Genomic DNA, 22,379 nt, shown 5'->3' on the forward strand with positions numbered 1-22,379 from the left:
CCCGTTAACCCCAGTCACCAGACCATTTGAGATGGAATATCCCCTGCAGTGGTCCACGGACCCGGTTCGATACTTGGGGATACAGCTCCACACGGATCCTGAAATACTGATTCGGGGGAATTACGGCACCGCCTTTTCCAGGCTGGTAGATGACATTGACAAATGGTGCAAACTCCCCCTGTCACTGTTGGGCAGGATCGCCATCATGAAAATAGTGGTTTTACCGAGATTTCTGTTCCTGTTTATGAACATACCGGTGGTCCTCTCGAAGGTGTTTTTCAAACCACTGACACAGGCACTTATTTGACTTGCGTGGGGGGGCAAACACCCTAGGATACAGTGAAAGATCCTGACATTGCCATACGAGATGGGGGGGCTAGGGGCTCCAGACATGGAAAGATATTATAGGATAGCACAGGCAGCGCATCTGCATACATGGATACATGGAAACCCGCAGATCCCACACGTCATACTCGAGCGTCTCTTCGCGGAACCTTTACCGTTGCCAGCAACGGTCTGCCTCCCAGTGGATCGTGGTGTAGGCATACTGGACTCCATAAAGACAACGAACCACGCTTGGCATGAACTAGCGCGAGCGCAGGACTGTGACCTGCTGTATTCCCCGCAAATGCGAGTTGAATGGGCGGTATGGCTCCCCCTGCTGACAGAGAGGGGAGTCATAAGAACATTACACAAGTTGGGAATCTCAAAACTAGAGGACATGTTCGAGGGCGGGGTGGTGAGGACATGGGAGCAGTTATCCCTCCCGCAGACGGACAACTCACTCTTAACACGCTTCCAGTATCATAGAGTCCGGGGCGCACTGCGGGACCTTTTGGGCCCGGGCCTGATGGAACCGGAACTCACCTATGTGATTAAAACAGTGTCCTCACGTAAGCTAGTGACTAACTTAAACAAGCTGGGAGCCCGTCACAAGAAGCCCCAGTTTTCCAAAGCTAGGACGGAATGGCAGCACAACCTAAAAATACAAATAGAGGACGAGATGTGGAGGTATTGTTGCCTCAGCACCAAAAGGTTGTCTTTGAACGGGAGGCACAGATTAGTGCATTTTAAATATTTACACCGTGTCTACTATACCCCGGAGAGATTACACAGGTAAGGGTTGCGGCGATCCCCGGAGTGCGAACGCTGCCACACGCCAACGGCTGACTTTCTCCATATGGCCTGGAGCTGTCTCGGTGTCAGCAAATTCTGGGGGGAAGTGTTCTCGGAACTTGGTCTGATACTAGGTGTAGAGATTGCAGCCGACCCGGCACTAGCTCTGCTGGGATACTCGAAAACCTTACCAGTAGCACTGAGGCGATTGACTGACAGGGCCTTGTTGATCGCCAGGCGAGTAATAGCCGCCTGTTGGATGAGGGGCCCACTACCCACTAAGAAGAGATGGGCTAGGGATATGCTGTACTGCATATAGTGAACTGCTCCCCCCCCCAAGAGTCGGCCCAAGAACTTCTGGACACTGTATCAAACATATATTAGTGCTGGCGAGGTGGAGGAAGAGACCGAGCAGGATGGGGACACCGACGAGCTGAATACACTTGAGGAACATGATGGGGGGACTGCACTGGGGCTGGGGATGGCACATAGTAGAGAGAACTAGGGCAGAGAAAAGAGGTTTCTGCGGGAGGAGGGGAGCCGGGGTGCAGGGTCCACACTGGGGGTGAGCGGGGTGCGCTGCCTGGGAGCCAATCCGGGGGAATCTGCAGGTCAGGGGTGGAGAATAGGAGGTTGAGCGATTCACTCTCCCCCCCCCCCCCCCCCCCCCCCTTCCTTGAAGGAGGGTGGTCAGATACTATTACTCTGAGAGGCAACTTGGGCAGGAGAACTGCTGGCGGTTTGCGGGTGGGAGGGGTAGTTGGGGTAGAATTTAGGGGAACTGTTTCAAACTAAGGGTGTGCATAGCCTGCGGTTTTCTGGGACTAGCGGGTTAAAGAATTGTGAGCAACACACATAATGATGGCACATGTAATGTGAGGATTTTACAGCAATTCCACTTTGAACATACCTGGAACCATAGTGCCTTGGATAGTTGTTGAACGCCGCCGAGCCTCTGGGATGTCGGCCTACAGGCTGTGTCGGAATTTAATGATGTGACTGCTTAGTACCAGCTGCCGGCCCTGGGACTGCAGATGGCGCACCCTGTATAAGATTTTGAAAATGAAGATAGTTGTTTTTTTTTATTAAAAAAAAAAAATGGCTCCTGTACGAAGCACGTAGAACGTCACACTGCGGTTCAGCTGCGTTCCAGTGACGAAACGGAGACCAAAACTGCGTCTCAATCTTAATAACACCTCCCACTGCCTGCCTGTGCCTCTAAAGGAAAATCCTTTAAATGTTATAGAATAAAGTACCTTTCGGTATGCCGTGAAGTTAACAGAAGTAGCCTCGTCAGGTTCCGTCTTGCTCCAGAAGGTAAGCGTTTAGTATTTCCTCTTTCCGTTGGTTAATCTGGCACTTGTCTCTTCTCAAACCGATCGTTGCCACACTATTCTGTAGTAATTAGGTACATCACAGAATATAGTGTTTAAAGTCATTACTTTATTCGGGACAAATGCTGCGCAGCGACCAGCAGGGCAGAACATAAGGACATAACTGACTGTTGGATATACAAATCACTAACAACATTCCAATAAAGAACTTAAGTGGATTAGCACGAGAAGGCTCGTGCTAATCTATTGAACCAATGAAACTACTACTCCAGGTTTGAAACATTGGAAGGTATATGGTCTCCTGCTCATGCTGAAAAGGGAACCAAAGTCAACGCTGCAGAAAGGACTACACACGAACGCTGGATAACACGCCACGGCGATGGAACGTATCATGGCTCCATGTAGTGTGCATTAACCGTTGCACTAATTAAAGAACGGAGTATTCAACCCTATACTCGACACGCTCAACTTATGGTGCATAAGATAAAAGATTCAAAGGATCAGTGCCCAACAGGCCATATGATACTCTGACCACTGCCAATCTATTTTGCTCACCATACAACTTCTTTGCCTTGAAAAAGCCCGCGGAGGGCGAAACGCGCGTCGGCTGTGACGGTGTGGCAAAAGAAAGAAATTATTAATAAATGTCCTTTGAATCATAACGAACATTGTACATGTCTTTGAGGACTAAAAGGAGAGTAAGAAAAAACTTGTTTTTTGGATTGCCGTGGCTGAATGCCATTTGGATAATAGCAACTAGAAGGGATGTGCGCTGGTACTTTTGTTATAATTTGTGTACGACATTCCGTCCCACCTTGAGCGAGTAGGATATCGTGGATTGTTGCTTTCAGGTGGATAAGCACGATACCAGAGCAGCACTCCCACAGAGTGTGTCTAATGTATAATATTTGAACTCTTAACAAGGGAAATATCTTTTTGTAGATGTGCTGATCAAACAAAGCAAATCCACCTTTTGTTCGTTGTTGTTCCAATAAAGAACTTAAGTGGATTAGTACGAGAAGGCTCGTGCTAATCTATTGAACCAATGAAACTACTACTCCAGGTTTGAAACATTGGAAGGTATATGGTCTCCTGCTCATGCTGAAAAGTGAACTGTAATGTCGATATGTTTCATAATAGTAAAAAAAGATTTACAAAAAAAAAAGAAAAAATCCTAGGCTATTCCTGAGGTCTTACATATAGGCAAAGGCAGCCTCGCCAGGTAGTACAGCAGTCACCATAGAAGTTTCAAGCTTTTTGACATGGGTCTGGAAGTTTGCGCACAGGCCAACCAGATCATCATTCTCTCCATTCCTCTTCTACTTGTGCAGCAACCACCAGCCCTTTTTATGTTGCCCTTAGTGGTGCAAACCCATTCAGTAGGGGGGCAGGATTCATAATTTCCTCCCAGGGTGGCAAACAATCACTTTGGGCCGATGGGTGTTACAATATGTTCAAGATGGCTGTTCTGCCTTTTCTTTTTGCCCTGGCAAAAATAAACACACACACACACCCCTCACACACACCACACCCCTACCCTCCTTAGGCCCGTCGCAAACGGGGAGGTTATCCCGCGACTTTCTCAAGCCTATGTCTCCTATGTAAAGTCTTTCGATTTGTGGTGATACTTCCAACCCACAAAGGGTTCCTGTCGAGGCAACGTCAAAATCAGTATCTCTATCAATATCCCAGGTCTTCAGTATACCCAGCCTTCAAACCTCTGAGTTCAGGTTCCTTCTCAAAAATAGGTCGCCACCTAATCCCTTTGTAGCAGAGTACACTAACACCGATGTTAGCATACTCGGCTACACAGGGATTTGGCGTATACCGAAGACCTGGGATATTGATAGAGATACTGATTTTGACGTCTGAACAGCAACCCTTTGCATTGCAACAAACAGGGTGGGATTGGGTCCTGAACCCTTTGTCTGGAGGCTCTGCGCCTCTGGACATGGATGGAACATCAAGGCATTACCTTGGTGGTTCAATCAATCATATCATTTGTAATCAATCAATCATATCATTTGTAAAGCTCACTACTCACCCGTGAGGGTCTCAAGGAGCTGGGGTGGGGAATGCTACTACTGCTCGAAGAGCCTGGCAGGTTCTCTGAACACCAGAGCGGACAAACTCAGCTGCCGGTGCTTGATGGATCACGAATGGCGTCTAAACTCCGATGTGGCTCAAGGTCTCTTTCAGCAGTAGGGAGAGCCTTGGTTAGATCTATTCGCCACCGAAGAGAACGTGCAATGTCATCATTTCTGCGTGTTGAAATTTCCAAGGCTGCACTCACTCTGAGACGCTTTTCGTCGCGTGGAGCTGCGGTCTATTGTACGCCTTTCCGCCTATACCACTTCTGCCCAGAGTGATGAAGAAGATCAGGCGCATCCTTGTGGCCCCGAACTGGGCTCGAAGAGTTTGGTATCCCGAGCTACTCAGTATGAGCAGCGATCCCCCGATCAGTCTGCCTCTTCTGGAGGATCTTTTGTCACAGCAGCAGGGGACTGTACCCGAACCTGTCAAGCCTCCACCTCCATGCGTGGAGATTGAGCGGCGACAGTTGACACCTTTCAATCTTCTTCCCGAAGTCTGTGATGTCATTCTGGCAGCTAGACGTCCCTCCACCAAGACGGTATACGCCTGTAGGTGGAACAGATTTGTGGCATGGTGCACAGCGAAAGCTGTGGATCCCCTTTCTGCCCCTCTTTCTGAGGTTCTTCTGTTCCTTCTCTTTGGCCCAGCAGGGCTCTACTCTGAGCACTATTATAGGTTATCTTTCGGCCATCTCTACCTTTCTATGTCTTCCAGATCAGCCTTCTCTTTTTAAGTTCCTGGTTGTTAACCGTTCCGTTAAAGGCATTACTCATACGTTTCCACCGGTGCCCTACATAATGCCTCAGTGGGACTTGAATCTTGTCTTGACTTTTCTGATATGTGCTCCCTTTGAGGCCCTTCATAAATGTCCCTTACGTCTTCTTGCTCTCAAGACTGCTTTCCTGGTGGCTATCACCTCTGTCAAGAGAGTGAGTGAGCTCCAGGCTCTTTCTTTCAAGCCTTCTTTCCTTTCTGTTCATCCGAACAAGTTGGTTCTGAGGACCCGTCCTTCTTTCTTCCCAAAGGTTGTTACACCCTTTCACATCGGGCAGACCATCACTGTGCCCACCTTCTTTCCGCCTCCGCATACTTCAAGGGAGGAAGAGAGGCTCCACCGTCTGGACCCAAAACGTGTGCTTGCATTCGATCTGCAGCATACACAGCAGTTCCGGGTGGATGATCAGCTCTTTGTTGACTACGTGGGCGATAAAAAAGGTTGGGCTGTGCACAAACGGACCATCTCCCAGTGGGTCGTTTTGTGCATCAAAGTGTGTTACTCCTTGGCGAGGAAGGAGCCTCCTGTGAGGCTGCGTGCCCATTTGACCAGGGCAAATGCAGCCACTTCTGCCTTGGGACGCGGTGTCCCCTTACAGGATATTTGTCAGGCAGATACGTGGGCCTGGCTGCACACGTTTACCAAGCACTACTGCCTTGACAGTCAGGTCCGGAGAGATGGCTTCTTTGGCCATTCTGTGCTCCGTGACTTTTAGGTGTAATCCTGTTCGCAGACCCTCCACCAGGTTTGGTATTGCTGGGGTATCTATTCTAAGGTAAGGAATCTATCTCTGACGTGTCAGATGCACAAGTTACTTACTTGTGTAACGATATATCTGTAAGAGACATTAGTTAGTGATAGATTCCTTACCGCCCCGCCCATCCTACTAGTTCTGCGAACTGATTACTGGGGTTGTTATCCCCTTTTAGGGCCCCAGTTTTATGCACCAATTGTCGGTCTCTGGCATGGCTCTGCGTTTCAGCGCGGAATAGTTGTGTACAGAACTGACGGCAGCGCGCATGGGTGGCGCCTACGTACTCTCCATGACGTCATCTCAGCGCCCACGACACCAGTGTCGGACGCGGAGCCGCAGGACGCCAACTACAGGTGCGCAGAGGTACTGCTAAGCAGAAAAACTATCAGGATCCAGCCTGACGCCTGGGGATAGTCTAAGGTAAGGAATCAATCACTAACTAATGTCTCTTACAGATATATTGTTACACAAGTAAGTAACTTGTGCGTCTGTGCACATGTTCAAGAAGAACTCCTGCCTTGATAGTTAAGTCCAGCGGGAGAAGGATTTTACACACTTTTTTGAAGGACTTGGGGACCTGATGAGTTACTGCTTTGGTATCTGTTCTAAAGTGAGAAATCTGCGGTTCAAAGTATCCATCTGAAGAACAAGCTACTTACCTTTGGTAATGCTCTTTATGGTAGATACTCTTACCTAATCACGGGTTCCTCACTGCCTTCCCACCTCCCCGTTCAGTCGAGTGGCCTCTATTAAAAACTAAAAAGGTCTCAAGTTAATATTCAGCACACTGGTACCAGTAACTGTTCATGCTCTACCTCTGAGGGTGCAGGAAGGGAAAAACAAGAAACTCCTGTCAGCATGCTGAGCTGGCACTTGATCATTCCTGGGGAGGTATGGAGCTAATGCAGAGCAATGCTGCATGCAGGAATACTGCTTGAAAAAGATTTCTGAATCTAGTCTGGTACCTGGGGAGTATTCTAAAGTGAGGAATCTGTAGTTAGATCGATTATCCACCAGAAAGAGAGTTATCAAAGGTAAGTAACTTATTCGTCTGAACAAAATGATAATGTATGTGCCATTTAATGACTGTTGAAGGTTTGTGTGCCGAGAATGTATTGTTTATTTTAAAGAAAGAATAATGTGGTAAGGACTCATGAATATGGCAGTGAATTGTTTAGAGTTTAACCCACTCAGGAATGTATTTTTGTATATCATTGTGTTTTTATGTTTAGAAATTGGGACAGTCACATATTTCTTACTTAAAACAGTACAAATTTGACAAAATAACCACCAGGCTCATTAATATGTAGTGTACCCTGGGGGTGCAGCTGTGCCTGTACCCCTAGGCACTGGGTTACTTTAGTATTAAAGAAGGAGTTGCAGACACTTGAACAGACCCCTGTGTTAAAGCGCTGGCACTAGCTTAACGGGATGTTCCCTCATGTGCATGGCCCTATGCAAATGAGGAAAACCGTTTCCCTCTGTGCCCTCACTGTATTCTGGGCGTGTGCAAGGCAAAAGGGGTGTTAGGTGGTGCACTGGCTGTGCTCTACACAGAGGTGCGTAAGTCTGTGCGTTCACCAAGGACCCATTCCCTCTCATGACCCATCCTTCTGCATTCAGCTGCACTCACTTAGTGCTCGCATCTGCAGGGCTTTGCTCTCTCACATGAAAGTACAGCAAGTTGCGTTTTTCATTGTGAAAGGCAGACCTATTGCTTGAGTCAGCAGGCCCGTCTTTCACTAATGCACTGGTTCAAGAACAGCGTGAGTTCAGAGCTGCCCTGTGGAGAGCGCATTATAAGTAAGAGGGTATATCCTATCCCTGTTTGTTCCTGATGCAACTAGTTAAAGGTGTACCCTTATTGTAATACAGTCCCCGAATGATTAAAAAAAACCTCAATAGACATTAAATTCAGAAAAACATTTTTCCCAAAAACATAAGCCGACACCAGTTAAAATCTAAAAATTCAATATTTTGGGTTGATGTTAACCTGTTACTGCTTTGGAGTTTGTGTTTCAATGGTCAGAGTCGGGAGTGAAAGAAGTAGCCACCCATTTAGGTCCCCAAGTAAATCAGATCACAAACATTTAAAAAAAGGACAGCCCAGGAATTACCAGTCAATCAGAAAAGAGCCCATAAGAACAAACTCCATAAACCCAGAAGCCAGTAGAAAAGAAGAACCAGCAAGGACCACAGAGCAGTACAAGTTTTAAAATAAGTTAAAAAAATTATTCTTATTCACTCCAGGGCAGGCATGCCCCTAAATACAGCATTTATAATATACGTGGTACAATGATTGGGAGAAGAAAAATCTACCTGGCTACTCACATTTGCCCTTCAGCTTCTCAAAACCATACCCCTTACAAATTTATTAAACCAAATACTATCATGATGTTCCATTGAATTCCTAATTCTTTCTTCCATTTTAAAACTCATGCTTCACAGTGGAGGCCTGTGCAGGTAGACTATGTTTCATTTCCCTTAGTGCAGCAGGATTCTTGATCCCATTTCAAAATCATGCATGCAGGCTACATAGTGGAGGCCCGTGCAGGTGGATGATGTTTCAATTTACTTACCATCACACGCGTGACTACAGAAAGGACATTCAATTACATATTCAAAAAATCCTCAATCCTCAATCTTCAGCAAGTGCCAACGCATGTAATTTAACATAGATCTCTTAGCTTCAACAAAATTTGTAACAAATGTGGTTTCTTCCAGAATTGACCCCACCCCCAACTAATTCAAAATAAAATCTTGTGTTTTAAAACATTGTTTATCTTGATGTAAATTTGTATGAATCCGAAGCAGTTCTCTTTAATATGTGATACATGTCATTAAGTTACGTGTATATAGCCTATATCAATCCTCATTGTTACGTATAATGCAAGTCCATGCATTAGCATGATTACAGGGAATTCATTTTGATTACTTGTCATGCGGCCTGAAAAAAAAGTCAACTATATAAAAACACCTGCACCTGTTTGGGACACAAACTAACTTTGCCATAGCTATGTACTGCTAATAATGTGTCAATCGCTTCGAAATTCTCTATAAAACTTGCATACGTCATTGTAAGTTTCATGTAGAGTTGTTAATACTGGTTCATAGTTATTAGAAATCAGCCATCAAAAAACGTTTTTCCCCGTCGGCCAACTAATTAGTAGGCCAATTAATTTAAGCATAACTATAGATTTACTGTTGTTGACTATGTAACATAGATGCTTAGCTTGTGTGTTTAAAACTAGAGAACATGATCTTGATCCAACAAAAGATTTCAAGAGCACACAACAGAAGGTGAGCGCTGCACTACTGAGGTTTAGCTTTAAGGTACTTTGGGAAAATTATTTATATTCAAGTGTAACTGTGTACTAGCATTCCACAAACCAATTACTTGATGCATATGTGTATTGAGAGTTTTATTCAAGCGGTAATGTTTTATTTCTCTGGTTTAGTATTTAGCTTCCTCTTTGATGACAAATGTGGGTACAACAAAGAACGCCTTATGCTGAATAAACGGCGAGACACTGTGGAGAGCGTGGCTGGATTTCCGCTTTTACTTGGGGCTGAAAGAATCCAAGTTGGATGTTATATGTGTCTTGACTACCTCATTGGAGACACTGGAATTACAAAAGGAAGAAATTTCTGGGCATTCCATGTTGATTCATCTTCTTACTTGGTAAAAGTTGGTGTTACATCCGATACTAAGTTACAAGAATGGCTTCATAATCCTCGTGATATCAGCAGTCCAAGGTAAACTTAAAATCTATTCTAAAAAGGGCACAGATGTTTATAAAATATCTACTCAACCAAGGGACAAGACTCCTAATTCTTTTTTTTTTTTTTTAAATCCACTTGTCTTATTTGGTTAAGCGCAGTGAGGTGACTAATGATGGTAGCGTTGTGATTATATAAGAGCTTTGATAAGACCCACTCATATTATGGGATAGTTTGGATTCTTGCAAGACGCGGATTGTGCCACTGTGCTGCTAAATAAACCAGGGCTCTGTTTATGTCAGCTCTTTTAATATTTGCACACAATATGCATGCCCAGTTTATGTATTGGTTCTGTTTAGCCTAGCTTTCTGATGACTGTACCAGCACGAGTTATAGATTCCTTACCTTAGAATTACCCCAAGCATCGGAATGGATCTGGAGAAATTTTTTCGTAGCTGTACCCCTGCGGTTCTGTAGCTGGCGTTGGTCGACTCTGCGTCGGTCGTCGGCAACGTGGTTGCCAGGATGACGTCACGGTGGCCACTTAGATGCTGCCCCTGCCCGCTAACTTCAGTTCTTTCTTTTTCCGTACCAGCCAGCGCTGATCCGGAGAGAGCGTCCCCCCGAGTCACTTTTTGACTCACTCTTTTTCAACTTTTGTCTACATCTTTTTGAGTCTTCTACTCCTGGTCCACGAGGGATGTCCAGCTGTTGGCCCGGTTTCAAGCCCTGTGACACCTGTTACGAGACTATGTTGGTCACATATCCGCACCTCGTGTATCTCTGGTGCCTGTAGCGCGACCACAACCCAAAGTCGTGCTCCGACAGCCGAGCCCTGAATCCGAAGTCTTTGCGGGAGCAGTCCCAAAAGCTTTTGGAGGCTTGGCAGTCTGCTCCGCGCCGTTCTAGGTCACGGAACTGGTCGCGGAGCCACCACCATTCGTCCTCTAAGTCTTTACACTCCTCGGGTAAGTTGAAGCACAAAAAGAAGGTGAAGAAGCATCATCGCTCTTCGCCTCCTCCCCATCCGTTAGCTGACGCAACGTGGGATACGGAGCGACATTGCCCTCCGGCTCCTTCCTGTGAGCCTGCTGGGACTGCTCCGCGCTTCCCTTTTTCCCAGAGCCGGTGCGTCCCCTGCCCAGCTTCGTGCATTTTACGAAGCGCTGCACAGCATCTTTGGGTAGCCGGACTCCGCAGGCACGCCTTCGGGCCCCACAGTCTCGGCTGAGGGCCCTGTGCCTTTGATGCCGGCGGCTCTGGTCTCAGCGCCTCAGGGTCCCCAAGGATCCAGGCCTGGATCCGGATCGGTGCCGCTCGACCTCACTGTACTTTCCACTGCACCGATTCCAGTGACGACGACCCCAACGTCTGTTGCGCCCACAGCCAGTGTTGACCCCGGCCTGACCCCCAATTTGGACACGGCGCCTGACTGACTTTGACCGTTATCGGTGCTGGAGGGTACTTATGTACTGCTGTTCATCCCTTGCGTTCCCGACCGCCCTGAGTGGCAGTCAGATACTGGGGGTCTGTTTACCTTTTAGCAGACCAACTTGAGGATCCGGACTGGAAAGAGGAGTTTGGTGTTGTCAGTGATCTGGATACCTTCCCAGACCTTGGTATGCTTTCTCCCTCCTCCGTAGCTTCCTACGCTGTGGTGTTGCCTAGGGCAGCTGAGGTCTTGGGCCTCTAGTTTCCTACGGTGGCTGCCAGGACTAACCTCCTGACTGAGGTGATTCAGCTAGCAGCAGCCTCTTTGGAGCCCCTGCTGCCTTTTAATGAAGCTCTCTCTGACATCCTTCTAGGCACTTGGTCCAAGCCCAATACAGATGCTCCCGTGGACCGGATGATTGCCCGAAGCCACTGCCCAGCCCAGGGTGACCCACTTTTCCTCTCCCAAAAGCCTTCCCCTGAGAGCTTGGTGGTTCAAGCCTCATCCTCTAAAGGCCCTACTGCTCCTCTTGATAGGGAATCCAGAAGCTGGGCCATCTTGGGAAGAAGATGTTTTCTCCTGCCTGCTTAGGACTGCGGTCGGTGAACATTGCATGTCTTTTGGGCCGTTATACACACACGGTGTGGTTTACATTCTCTCAAGTGCTGCCACAGTGCCAGCAGGAGGCCCGGCCCATACTCACCCGTGCTGTTGCTGAGGGTCGAGACCCAGCTAAGTTCACCATCCTGTGTGGTCTAGTTACTGCTGACTCGCTGCTTAGGACAGTGTTCGAGGCATGTGGGCTGCTGAATTCATATCTGTGCATAGATCGCCACCTACTGTTGGGTCCGGATGATTGCACATTGTTGTCCTGGAAGAGCCTTCGAAGTATCACGAGATAGGTGGCTACTCCCCTGTACTACAGTGCGCATGGGCATCCTCTCCATCATCAGATTGTTTTTTTCCGCCATTGGGTTCGGATGTACTTTCGTTACTCGGAATTCGGGAATAGATTAAAAACTTTCTAAAGGCCAAAAGGCCTTCGGGGCGTCAGTATTGTTCTCCGATCGGTGCCAACAACTTATTCCTGTTCTTTCTACTCAGGACGTCGAATCGGGCCGCGTGGCCTTCTCGACAACAGGGCCAATCGTCGGTGGAACGAAGTCCCTTCAAGCGATGCCCCAACTGTAACTCTAAATACCCACACATTGATAAACACCCAGTCTGTAACAAGTGTTTATCTCCAGAACACAACGAGGCCGACTGCTCAGCTTGTGCTCAATTTCGGTCAAAAAAGACACTTCGGGTTCGACGAGCAGCGAGGCAGACGATGCAGAAGTCCGCGCCTGAGCCAGAGAACATCTTTGAAGACGACGAAGAGGTCGTCGAGCCTGAAGACTCGGGTCAGCACTCTGAGCAGGGGTCTGAACATGACTCCAACTACTACGTCAATGACGAAGAAGAAATTGTCGAGGTAGGGGACGACGATCCAGGCATCGGAGCCGTCGAGGACGACTCCGGCGAGGACGCAGGGCCAACCGGGAGTACGGAGCCCCATATATTCGCAGGTTCAAATCCAGAGGCTCGGTTCGAGGCATCGCCGGAAGACCTTAGCCAAGATCAGAACGTCGATTCTATAGCCCCGCGGTTAAGCCCGGCTAAGAATATAATACAAGAGCCATTGGTGCGACATTACCAAACTTTGGCAAAATCGAAACCGAAAGTGATAGAACCTAAACAGAAACCGAAACTAATCGACATCCCATTCTTCGGACCGAAAATGGCAGATCCGTCGAAGCCGACCAAACAAAAACAGGTTGTCGACCCGCCGAAGTCGCATGCAAGGGTTGTCGAGGCCGGAGCCACTACACCCATGTCCGCAATTAAGCTGAAGGCCGTCGAGCCGACGACATTGACGCCAAGCAACACAAATAAAGGACTCAAACGGACAACGGTTGTCGATCCCAAAATACGGGTCGAACAACCGAGGCAAGTGCACACAAAGACACTCAAGCCAAAATCAAGAATCGTGCCGGGGCTCCGTCGAACCAAGGCAACAAAACATCGCTCCGAAGCAGCAAGCTCCGAAGTCGACACCGGGCCGCTCCTCATCCACTAATCTCATTAGCATACCTAGGATCAGGAAAGCTACTCACGGTGGCAGAGCCTTAAGCATAGCGGCAGCCCATCTCTGGAATAGCCTCCCTATTGCAATCAGGAAAATAAGTGAACTGATGCCTTTCCGAAAAAAGGTAAAGACATGGCTCTTCCCCAAAGTCTAACTGCCCAAGAGTAAATTGCTCACTTCCCCTTTCCTGCCCCATGATGCTCAATTCTTAGTTACACTTTTATAGCGCCAGAATGCCCGTAGGGTTGCAGCGCGCTTTAGAAATGGCTTAAATAAATAAATAAATAAGGATGGTTATCAAACAACCAAAAACAGTCGGATCGATAACCACGGCGCCGAAAAAGATCATACAGTCTACTAAAACGGTCCAACAACCAAAGTCTCTCGGACCGATAAAATTCGGACTTCCTCCGTACGTCAAGCCGAGGACGGTCGAACAAGATAGCTGATTCGAACCGACCCTGCCAAAAAAGCCAAAATTGGGGAAAAGAGCTAAAGTACCTGAGGAACAGGACACATCAGCTGAAGAACAGTCCAAACTGTATGTTGACCCCGATACTGGGAAGGTTACCCTATTAAAAAGAAAAGTCAGACCGGACACTAACGTTGAGTCCTACAAAATACCTCTAAAAAGAAAAAGAGACACTTCAACATCTCCATTTCTCTTTGAGACTATCACTCCATATGTGCAAGAAACCTATACGTACTCGCTCACACGCACAGATGACTATGGGGAGTATGAGGACAATGACCAGTACAATTATCCAACGGATAATGACCAGGACATACAAGCTCAGCCATGGTCTGACCCTGTAGATCCTGGAGACTCTCAGACAATTCCAGACAATACTGCATACCCTGTTAAAACATTGCCTACAGAGGACACAGCTGCCTTCAACGCACTAATAGAAAGGGCAGCATATAATCACTATGTGGAGATGCATGCAGATCCCATTGATGAAGACTTCCTCTTTGACACTTTCAGCATCTCTGAAAAAAACGTCAAAACATTGCCAATGCTAAAAGGGGTGCTTAAACATGCAGGGGACATATTTAAAGACACAACCAGGGCACGGGTCATTTACCCTAGGATAGAAAGAAAATACAGGCCAGCACCGGTTGACCCTACATACATTAAGGGACAACTGCCTTTGTACTCTTTAGTCGTCTCCAATGCACGTAAACGTGCTAATTCTCAAACCTCTGGCGAAGTTCCACCTCCAGACAAAGAGTCCAAAATTCTGGAGGCTTCAGGCAAAAGGGTGGCTGCTCAAGCAGCTAACATATGGAGAATTGCAAACACGCAAGCCCTGTTAGCCAGGTATGACAAGGCGCACTATGACACACTGGAGCAAATCTTCCAACATCTACCAGACCTTTATAAGGAACAGGCAGAATTTCTAATACAAGAGGGAAAGCTCATATCTAACGCCTCCATCAAATGTGCCTTAGTTGCAGCAGACACAGCAGCCAGGGCTATCCACACCACTGTCATGCTCAGAAGACATGCGTGGCTATGCATCTCTAGGTTTAAAAATGAAGTTCAAACCACTTTACTTAATCAACCTGTAAACCCAGACTATGTATTTGGTCCTGATGTGGACACAATATTAGACAAGATGAAGAAGGACACCGAGACAGCCAAGTCTATGGGTGCCTTGCAGTCACAGCAATATAGAGGCGGTTCCTTTCGTCGCTCCGGCAACAGAGGAGCTGCTAGAGGAGCCTCAACACAGCAAACCTCTTACAATAAAGGCAACACGCAAAACACCTACAACAAAAACAGTAGAGGTGGATACCGTGGCAATAACACCAAGGGTAGAGGACGAGGGAATAACAGCACCAGATCCTCCACCAACACCAAACAGTAACTTCTTGTCACTGCCCCCAGAGTATGTAACACCGGTCGGGGGAAGATTACAGCAGTTCCTGCCAGTCTGGGAAAACATAACTACAGACAGGTGGGTGAGGCAAATTATACAGCATGGCTATTGCCTAGAGTTAATCTCCACACCGCCCAACATACCCCCAAAACAACGTCCTATGTCCGCAGAACACCTACACTTATTGCAGCAAGAAGTCATCAGCATGCTACAAAAGGGGGCCATAGAACTAGTACCCTTAGAACACCAGGGTACAGGGGTGTACTCTCTGTACTTTCTAATCCCCAAAAAGGACGTGTCTCTCAGACCAATTTTGGACCTCAGGCCCCTAAACCAATACATCTTATTAGTGCATTTCCACATGATCACTCTGCAGCAAGTGTTGCCACTTTTGCGCCAAGGAGACTTCCTCGCAACACTGGACCTCAAAGCCACATATTTCCATATACCTATACACCCGGCACACAGGAAATACCTCAGGTTTACAATTCTAACTCAGCACTACCAATTCAAGGTCCTCCCTTTTGGGGTAACAGCCCCAAGGGTGTTCACCAAGTGCCTAGCGACAGTAGCTGCACACCTCAGAAGACAGCATATACATGTCTATCCATATCTAGACGACTGGCTCATACAAGCGCAGTCAGCCCAGCAATGTGCCAGCCACATGTCGTGCACTATTTACCTCCTGCACAGTCTAGGTTTCTCGCTGAACTACAACAAATCCCATCTTCAGCCTGCCCATGTGCAGCAGTATCTGGGAGCAACAATAGACACACTGGCAGCAAAAGCACAACCAAATTCTGCCAGAATAAACAGCATTCAAACGCTCATCCAGAAGTTCAGGCCACAGCACTCACTCCCAGCCCGAGTGTTTATGCAACTGATAGGCATGATGGCCTCGTGCATCTTCATAGTCCCTCACGCAAGACTTCACATGTGTCCGCTGCAGGAGTGCCTAGCGCACGGCAGTGGAACCAGGCTCAGGGACAATTAAACGACCTAGTGTTGGTCACCAGTCGTGCATACAACTCTCTGCATTGGTGGAAACCACAAAACCTTTGCAAGGGACAACTGTTCCAGGAGCCTGTACCACAAATTGTGCTAACAACGGACGCATCCCTGATAGGGTGGGGAGCCCATGTCCTCCACCACACAGTACAGGGCCTATGGACCACGCAGCAGAAGAAAAACTGCACATCAATCTGCTAGAGCTGATGGCAATTTTTATGGCAATCAAAGCTTTCAAAGTACATCTGTGCAACAAAACCGTGTTGATCCGGACGGACAACATGACTGCAATGTACTACCTACAGAAACATGGAGGAACACACTCTCCACAGCTGTAGCATCTGGCTCAAATAGTGTGGAAGTGGGCCATCCAGAGGAACATTTTTCTCATGGCGGAACACCTCCCAGGCAAGGACAATCAGATAGTGGATCTGCTCAGCAGACACAGCCAGCAAGTGCTAGAGTGGGAAATTCACCCCTCAGTGCTTTAACCGTACTTCCAACAGTGGGGACAACCAGAAATAGATCTGTTTGCCACAAAAGAAAACGCAAAATGCCGGTCCTTCGCCGCAAAGTTCCCACACCCGCAGTCTCAGAGCAATGCGATATGGATGAACTGGTCAGGCAAATTTGCCTACGCTTTTCCACCAGCACCGTTGATACCGCTGGTGGCACGCAAATTGCGGCAGCACTCCATAACGCTAATCCTAGTTGCTCAACATGGGCGAGGCAACCGTGGTACACCACGTTCCTAGAACTTTCCGTGGTGCCTCATCAAAGACTACGACTAACACCCAGTCTCTTAACGCAGAGCCTTGGAGCCATTCAGCACCCAGATCCGCAGCAGCTGAACCTTGCAATCTGGCTCCTGAGGTCCTAGAGTTCGGCTACCTCAACTTACCTGACTGCATGAACATTATCAGGGAGGCAAGAAAGCCTATAACAAGAGCTTGCTATGCGTCAAAGTGGAAACGTTTTGTCATTTATTGTAACAACAACGACATAAACCCACTAGACGCGTCCGTTCAAAATATCATATGCTATCTTTTGCACTTACACCGCTGCAATCTAGCCTATACGTCCATACGGATACACTTAGCAGCCATAGCTGCTTACCTTCAAAACAGGCAGTTTCACTGTTCAGAGTGCCTGCAATTAAGGCATTCATGGAGGGCCTCAATCGAGTGATCCCCCAAAGACACCCACCTTCACCTCTCTGGAACCTAAACGTTGTTTTAACCAGACTAATGGGACCACCTTTGGAGCCTTTACACTCCTGTGAAATACAATTTTTAACATAGAAGGTGGCTTTTCTCGTAGCCATTACTTCGCTTAGAAGAGTTAGCGAGCTGCAAGCCCTAACTATTCAAGAGCCATTCATTCAAATTCACGCAAATAGGGTCGTGCTTCGGACAAACCCTAAATACATGCCCAAAGTGGTATCACACTTCCACGTCAATCAGACAATAGAACTGCCAGTGTTCTTCCCAAATCCACAGTCAGTACCTGAAAGAGCCCTGCACACACTGGATGTTAAGAGAGCTCTCCTATATTACATAGACAGGACAAAATATTTCAGGAAGATGAAACTGTTGTTTGTTGCCTTTTCACCACAGCACAAAGGTAACCCTATTTCAAAAAATGGTTTAGCCAGATGGATAGTTAAGTGCATCCAAATATGTTACATTAAAGCTAAACGCACTTCAACAGTTCCCCCAAGAGCGCATTCCACACTCAAAATGGGAGCATCCATGGCTTTCCTAGGAAACATTCCTCTAGAGGAAATATGTAGAGCAGCCACATGGACTACCATACATACATTTACCAAACACTACTGCGTAGATGTACACTCCAAGCAGCTGTAGGACAGGCTGTTCTCAAAACTCTTTTTCAGACTGCTGCAGCTGGCACAGGCAACCACCGCTAGGGGAGAGACTGCTATACATTCTATGCACAGATATGAATTCAGCAGCACACATGCCTCGAACGGAATATGCTACTTACCAGTATGCACCTGTTCTTGGCATGTAGGGCTGCTGACATTCATATCGCCCACCCTCCTCCTCGGTGCCTGTAGCAGCTGTAGCATTCAATATTACTTTGTTAGCATAGACATCACTTACTGTATCATACTCCATCTCTGCCACAATGGCGAAAAACAATCTGAAGGTGGAGAGAATGCCCATGTGCACTGTAGTCCAGGGGAGGAGCCACCCATCTCGTGATACTTCGAAGACTCTTCCAGGACAACAATGTGCAATCATCCGGACCCAACACTAGGCGGCGATCTATGCACAGATATGAATGTCAGCAGCCCTACATGCCAAGAACAGATGCATACTGGTAAGTACCATATTCCTTCCACGTCGGTAGCCATGAGGCGCCACGCCTGGCTGGTTAAAATCTGTCTTTTCTGGGGATGCCCAATCCACACTTTTGGACATGCCCTTTGATGGCCGTCGCCTGTTGGGTTACAAGGCGTACAACGCACTCAAGCGCTTTAAGGACTCTAGGGCCACGGCCAGATCCTTGGGCCTCGCAGCAACTTCTCGCCCTATGCAGTCTCCCTTTTGCCCCCTTCGTGGCTATGGAAGGGGTGCCCCACCCTGTTCCACCCAGAGCCACAGGGCCACGCAAGCTACCCAGCCTATGCATGGCCAGGGACGTGGGACCCAGTGTTGCGGGTCTGGGGGCCAACGGGAGGGCCAGTCAACATATGCCCCACCCCCCTCAGCAGCCTCCAAACTTTCCTAGTCCGACTTTTCAGGGCCACCAGTAACCAGTGGGAGGAAGGATCAGCCATCACCTCCTCCACTGGCACAAAATCACATCAGAGAGGTGGGTTTTGCAGATAGTCCGAAGAGGCTACTCCCTCCCCTTTTAGACTGCCCCTCCCTTCATGCCACCAACACTCCATCGCATGTTAGAGGATCACTTGGCTCTTCTCCGCCAGGAAGTTACTGCTCTCTTAGCCAAGGGAGCTATCGAATGAGTCCTTGTGCCAAAAGTAGCCGTGGTTGCTACCTCCACTACTTCCTGGTACCCAAGAAGGACAAAGGCCTGCGTCCTATCTTAGACCTGAAGGGCGTCATCCGCTTCCTCCAGAAGGAGAAGTACAAAATGTTAACCATGGCTCAGGTCCTGTCTGCTCTCGACCCTGGAGACTGGATGGTAGCATTGGACTTGCAGGGCGCTTATTTTCACATCACCGTCTTGCCGGCCCACCGGCATTACCTACGGTTCACGGTCGGCCACAAGCATTTTCAATTTACTGTGCTCCCCTTTGGCCTAACCAGCACCCATCGGGTGTTCACGAAAGTGGTAGTTGCTCATCTGCACACATCAGGGGTTTCAGTCTTCCCTTATCTCGACGACTGGCTGTTGAAGGCGGGCTTGCCTCAGGCTGTTGTATCCCACCTCCAAGCTATGGCGGACCTCCTGCATTCGCTGGGGTTCGCTATCAAGGTGCCAGAGTCGCTCCTGATTCCCTCTCAGAAGGTCCTTTTCATCAGAGCAGTTCTAGATACAGCACAGTTTCGGGCTTAACCTCCCGAGCAGCACGTCCGGGATATTCTGGCTATGATACTGATGTTTTAGCCTCTATCCCAGATTTCGGTGAGATAGACTCTGCGGCAGCTGGGCCTCATGGCATCCTGCTGGTACATCATGCCAGATGGCATATGCGGGCTCTGCAGTGGGACCTCAAGTTCCAGTGGGGTGACAGATGCGTCACTTCTGGGATGGGGCAGCCACATGGGAGAGATGAAGATCAGAGGCCTCTGGTGTCCGACGGAGTCCGGGCTCAACATCAACTTTTTGGAGCTCCGGGCAATCCGTCTTGCACTGAAGGTATTCCTTCCTTGATCTCAGCGCGGCCTTTGACACGGTTAGCCATAACACTCTGCTATACCGCATGTCCCAGGTTGGGATTGAAGACAAAGCCTTGTCCTGGTTCAAATCTTTCCTCCAAGACAGATCCTTCTGTGTGTTTGAAGACGACACTGTCTCTGCCAGCAGACCTTTGAAATGTGGAGTCCCTCAGGGATCATCTCTAAGCCCTGCACTTTTTAACCTGTACATGAGGCCACTGGCTGACGTCGTCCGTCCGTATGGGATTAAGATCATTTCCTACGCGGACGATATGCAGCTGGTGGTCTCTATGACTCAGGAAGCCACTCCATCGGCTCCAGGCGGGCTTAGAGAGTGCCTTGAGGAAGTGAAGACCTGGATGTCCCTTTCTTCGTTAAAACTGAATGGGGACAAAACGGAGCTGATGCTCCTGGGCTCCCCAGACCCCAGCATTCCCCCCTCTTTATGGCCACCCAGCCTGGGCCCCCCACCTACTCCCAAAAACAGCATTAAAAGCCTTGGAGTGTGGCTGGACAGATCCCTGTCCTTTAATACGCAGTCCGCAAAACTTTCGCCCACCTGCTTTGGCATTATGAAAATGCTGAAAAGAATCCTCCCCCTCCTTCCCTGGGACGCCAAACAAACTGCCATACAAGGCTTAATTCAATCGCGACTCGACTTTAATAACATACTTTATCTTGGTGCCCCCGAATCCACCCTCAGAAGGCTCCAGATAGTTCAAAACTGCGCAGCACGCATTCTATTAGACCTTCCCCGCAGACAGTCAGTGAGAGCAGGCCTGATTACCCTCCACTGGCTACCGGTGCGACAGAGGGTCCTGTTTAAAGCCATGTGCACTGCGCACCAGGCCTTCTGGAACACTGGCCCTAAAATTACCCAAGACTTAATTACCCATTATGTGCCCAACAGAAGCCTCCGCTCCAGTCAAACATTTCTTGCAAAAACCCCCAAAATAAAAAGATCCAGATCCGGAGGCAGGACCTTCTCCTTCAACGGTGCTAGAGCCTGGAACGCCCTCCCACTGCACCTTAGAGCTAATTCTAACCTCTCAACCTTCCGCAGACAACTAAAGACCCATTTATTTCACTCAGTCTAGCTAATCTCATCCCTAATTCTCCTTCTAAGCCTGCTGTAGGTATTTGGTTCTCCTAGCGCTTGGACGCCTCCGGGCAGCAATTCGCGCTATACAAATGTACATCCTATCCTATCCTATCCTTCTGTCAAAGTAAGAGAAGTGCAGGTGTTCATGGACAACACCACTGCCATGTAGTACTGCAACAAACAGGGCGGGGTAGAATTGTGTACCCTATGTCAAGAGGCTCTTCGCCTTTGGACATGGCTGGAACATCAGGGCATATCAGTGGTAGTTCAACACCTGGCGGGTTCCCTGAGCGCCAAGGCGGACGACTCGGCCCCCGGTGCATGATGGATCACGAATGGCATCTTCACTCGGAGGTGGCGCAAGGTCTCTGTCAGCAGTTGGGAGAGCCTTGATTGGATCTATTAGCCACCGAAGAGAATGCAGGATGTCAGCAGTTCTGCGCGTTGGAGTTTCCAAGGCGGCACTTTCTCTGCGATGCCTTTCATCGCAAGTGGAATTGCGTCCCCCTGTACCACTTTGACCCAGAGTCCTGAAGAAGATCAAGCGCGACTGGGCCCAAGTCATTCTTGTAGTTTGGACTGGGCACGAAGAGTCTGTTAACACGAGCTCTTGAGCATGGCCATTGACTCTCCAATCACACTACCTCTTCTGGAGGATCTTCTGTCGGAGCAGCATGGGACAGTCCTCCACCCGAAGCTGTCCAGCCTCCACCTCCTTGCGTAGAGATTGAGCGGTGACAGTCGACAGCTTTCGACCTTCCTCCCGAAGGCTGTAAGTCATCTTGGCAGCCAGGCGTCCCTCCACTAAAATGGTATATCCTTGTAGAAGGAACACATTTGTGGCATGGGGCGGGTCCCCTTTCTGCCCCTCTTTCTCTTAATTCTAGCTTTGACTCAGCAGGGCGCTGCTCTTGGCACCCTTAAAGGCCATTTTATCGGCCATTTTGACCTTTCTTCGACTTCCCGATCAGCCTTCTCTTTTCTAGTCCCCTAATGTCAACATATTTATTAAGGGCATTACCCATCTACTCACCTCTTTCCTCCTCCTCCCTTCGTAATGCTCCAGTGGGACTTGAATCTTGTCCTCACTTATCTTATGTGTGCTCCCTTTGAGCCACTACAAAATTGTCCTCGAAGTCTTCTTACTGTAAAGACTGCTTTCCT

At 48.3% G+C, this 22,379-nt stretch overlaps 1 protein-coding gene across 2 annotated transcripts in view; it reads left to right on the forward strand.

The window, feature by feature from the left end:
* Window positions 1–22,379, forward strand: part of TRIM36 (tripartite motif containing 36) — a 589,030-nt gene that overhangs the window by 521,187 nt on the left and 45,464 nt on the right. For both annotated transcript variants that reach the window (XM_086961040.1, XM_086961041.1), the window contains exon 9: window positions 9,532–9,829. In XM_086961040.1, coding sequence (XP_086817166.1) covers window positions 9,532–9,829 — 298 coding nt within the window. The remainder of the gene's footprint in view (window positions 1–9,531; window positions 9,830–22,379) is intronic.

The sequence above is a fragment of the Lissotriton vulgaris genome, chromosome 3_1, assembly GCF_964263255.1.
Source record: "Lissotriton vulgaris chromosome 3_1, aLisVul1.2, whole genome shotgun sequence".
NCBI classification, from domain to species: Eukaryota; Metazoa; Chordata; class Amphibia; order Caudata; family Salamandridae; genus Lissotriton; species Lissotriton vulgaris.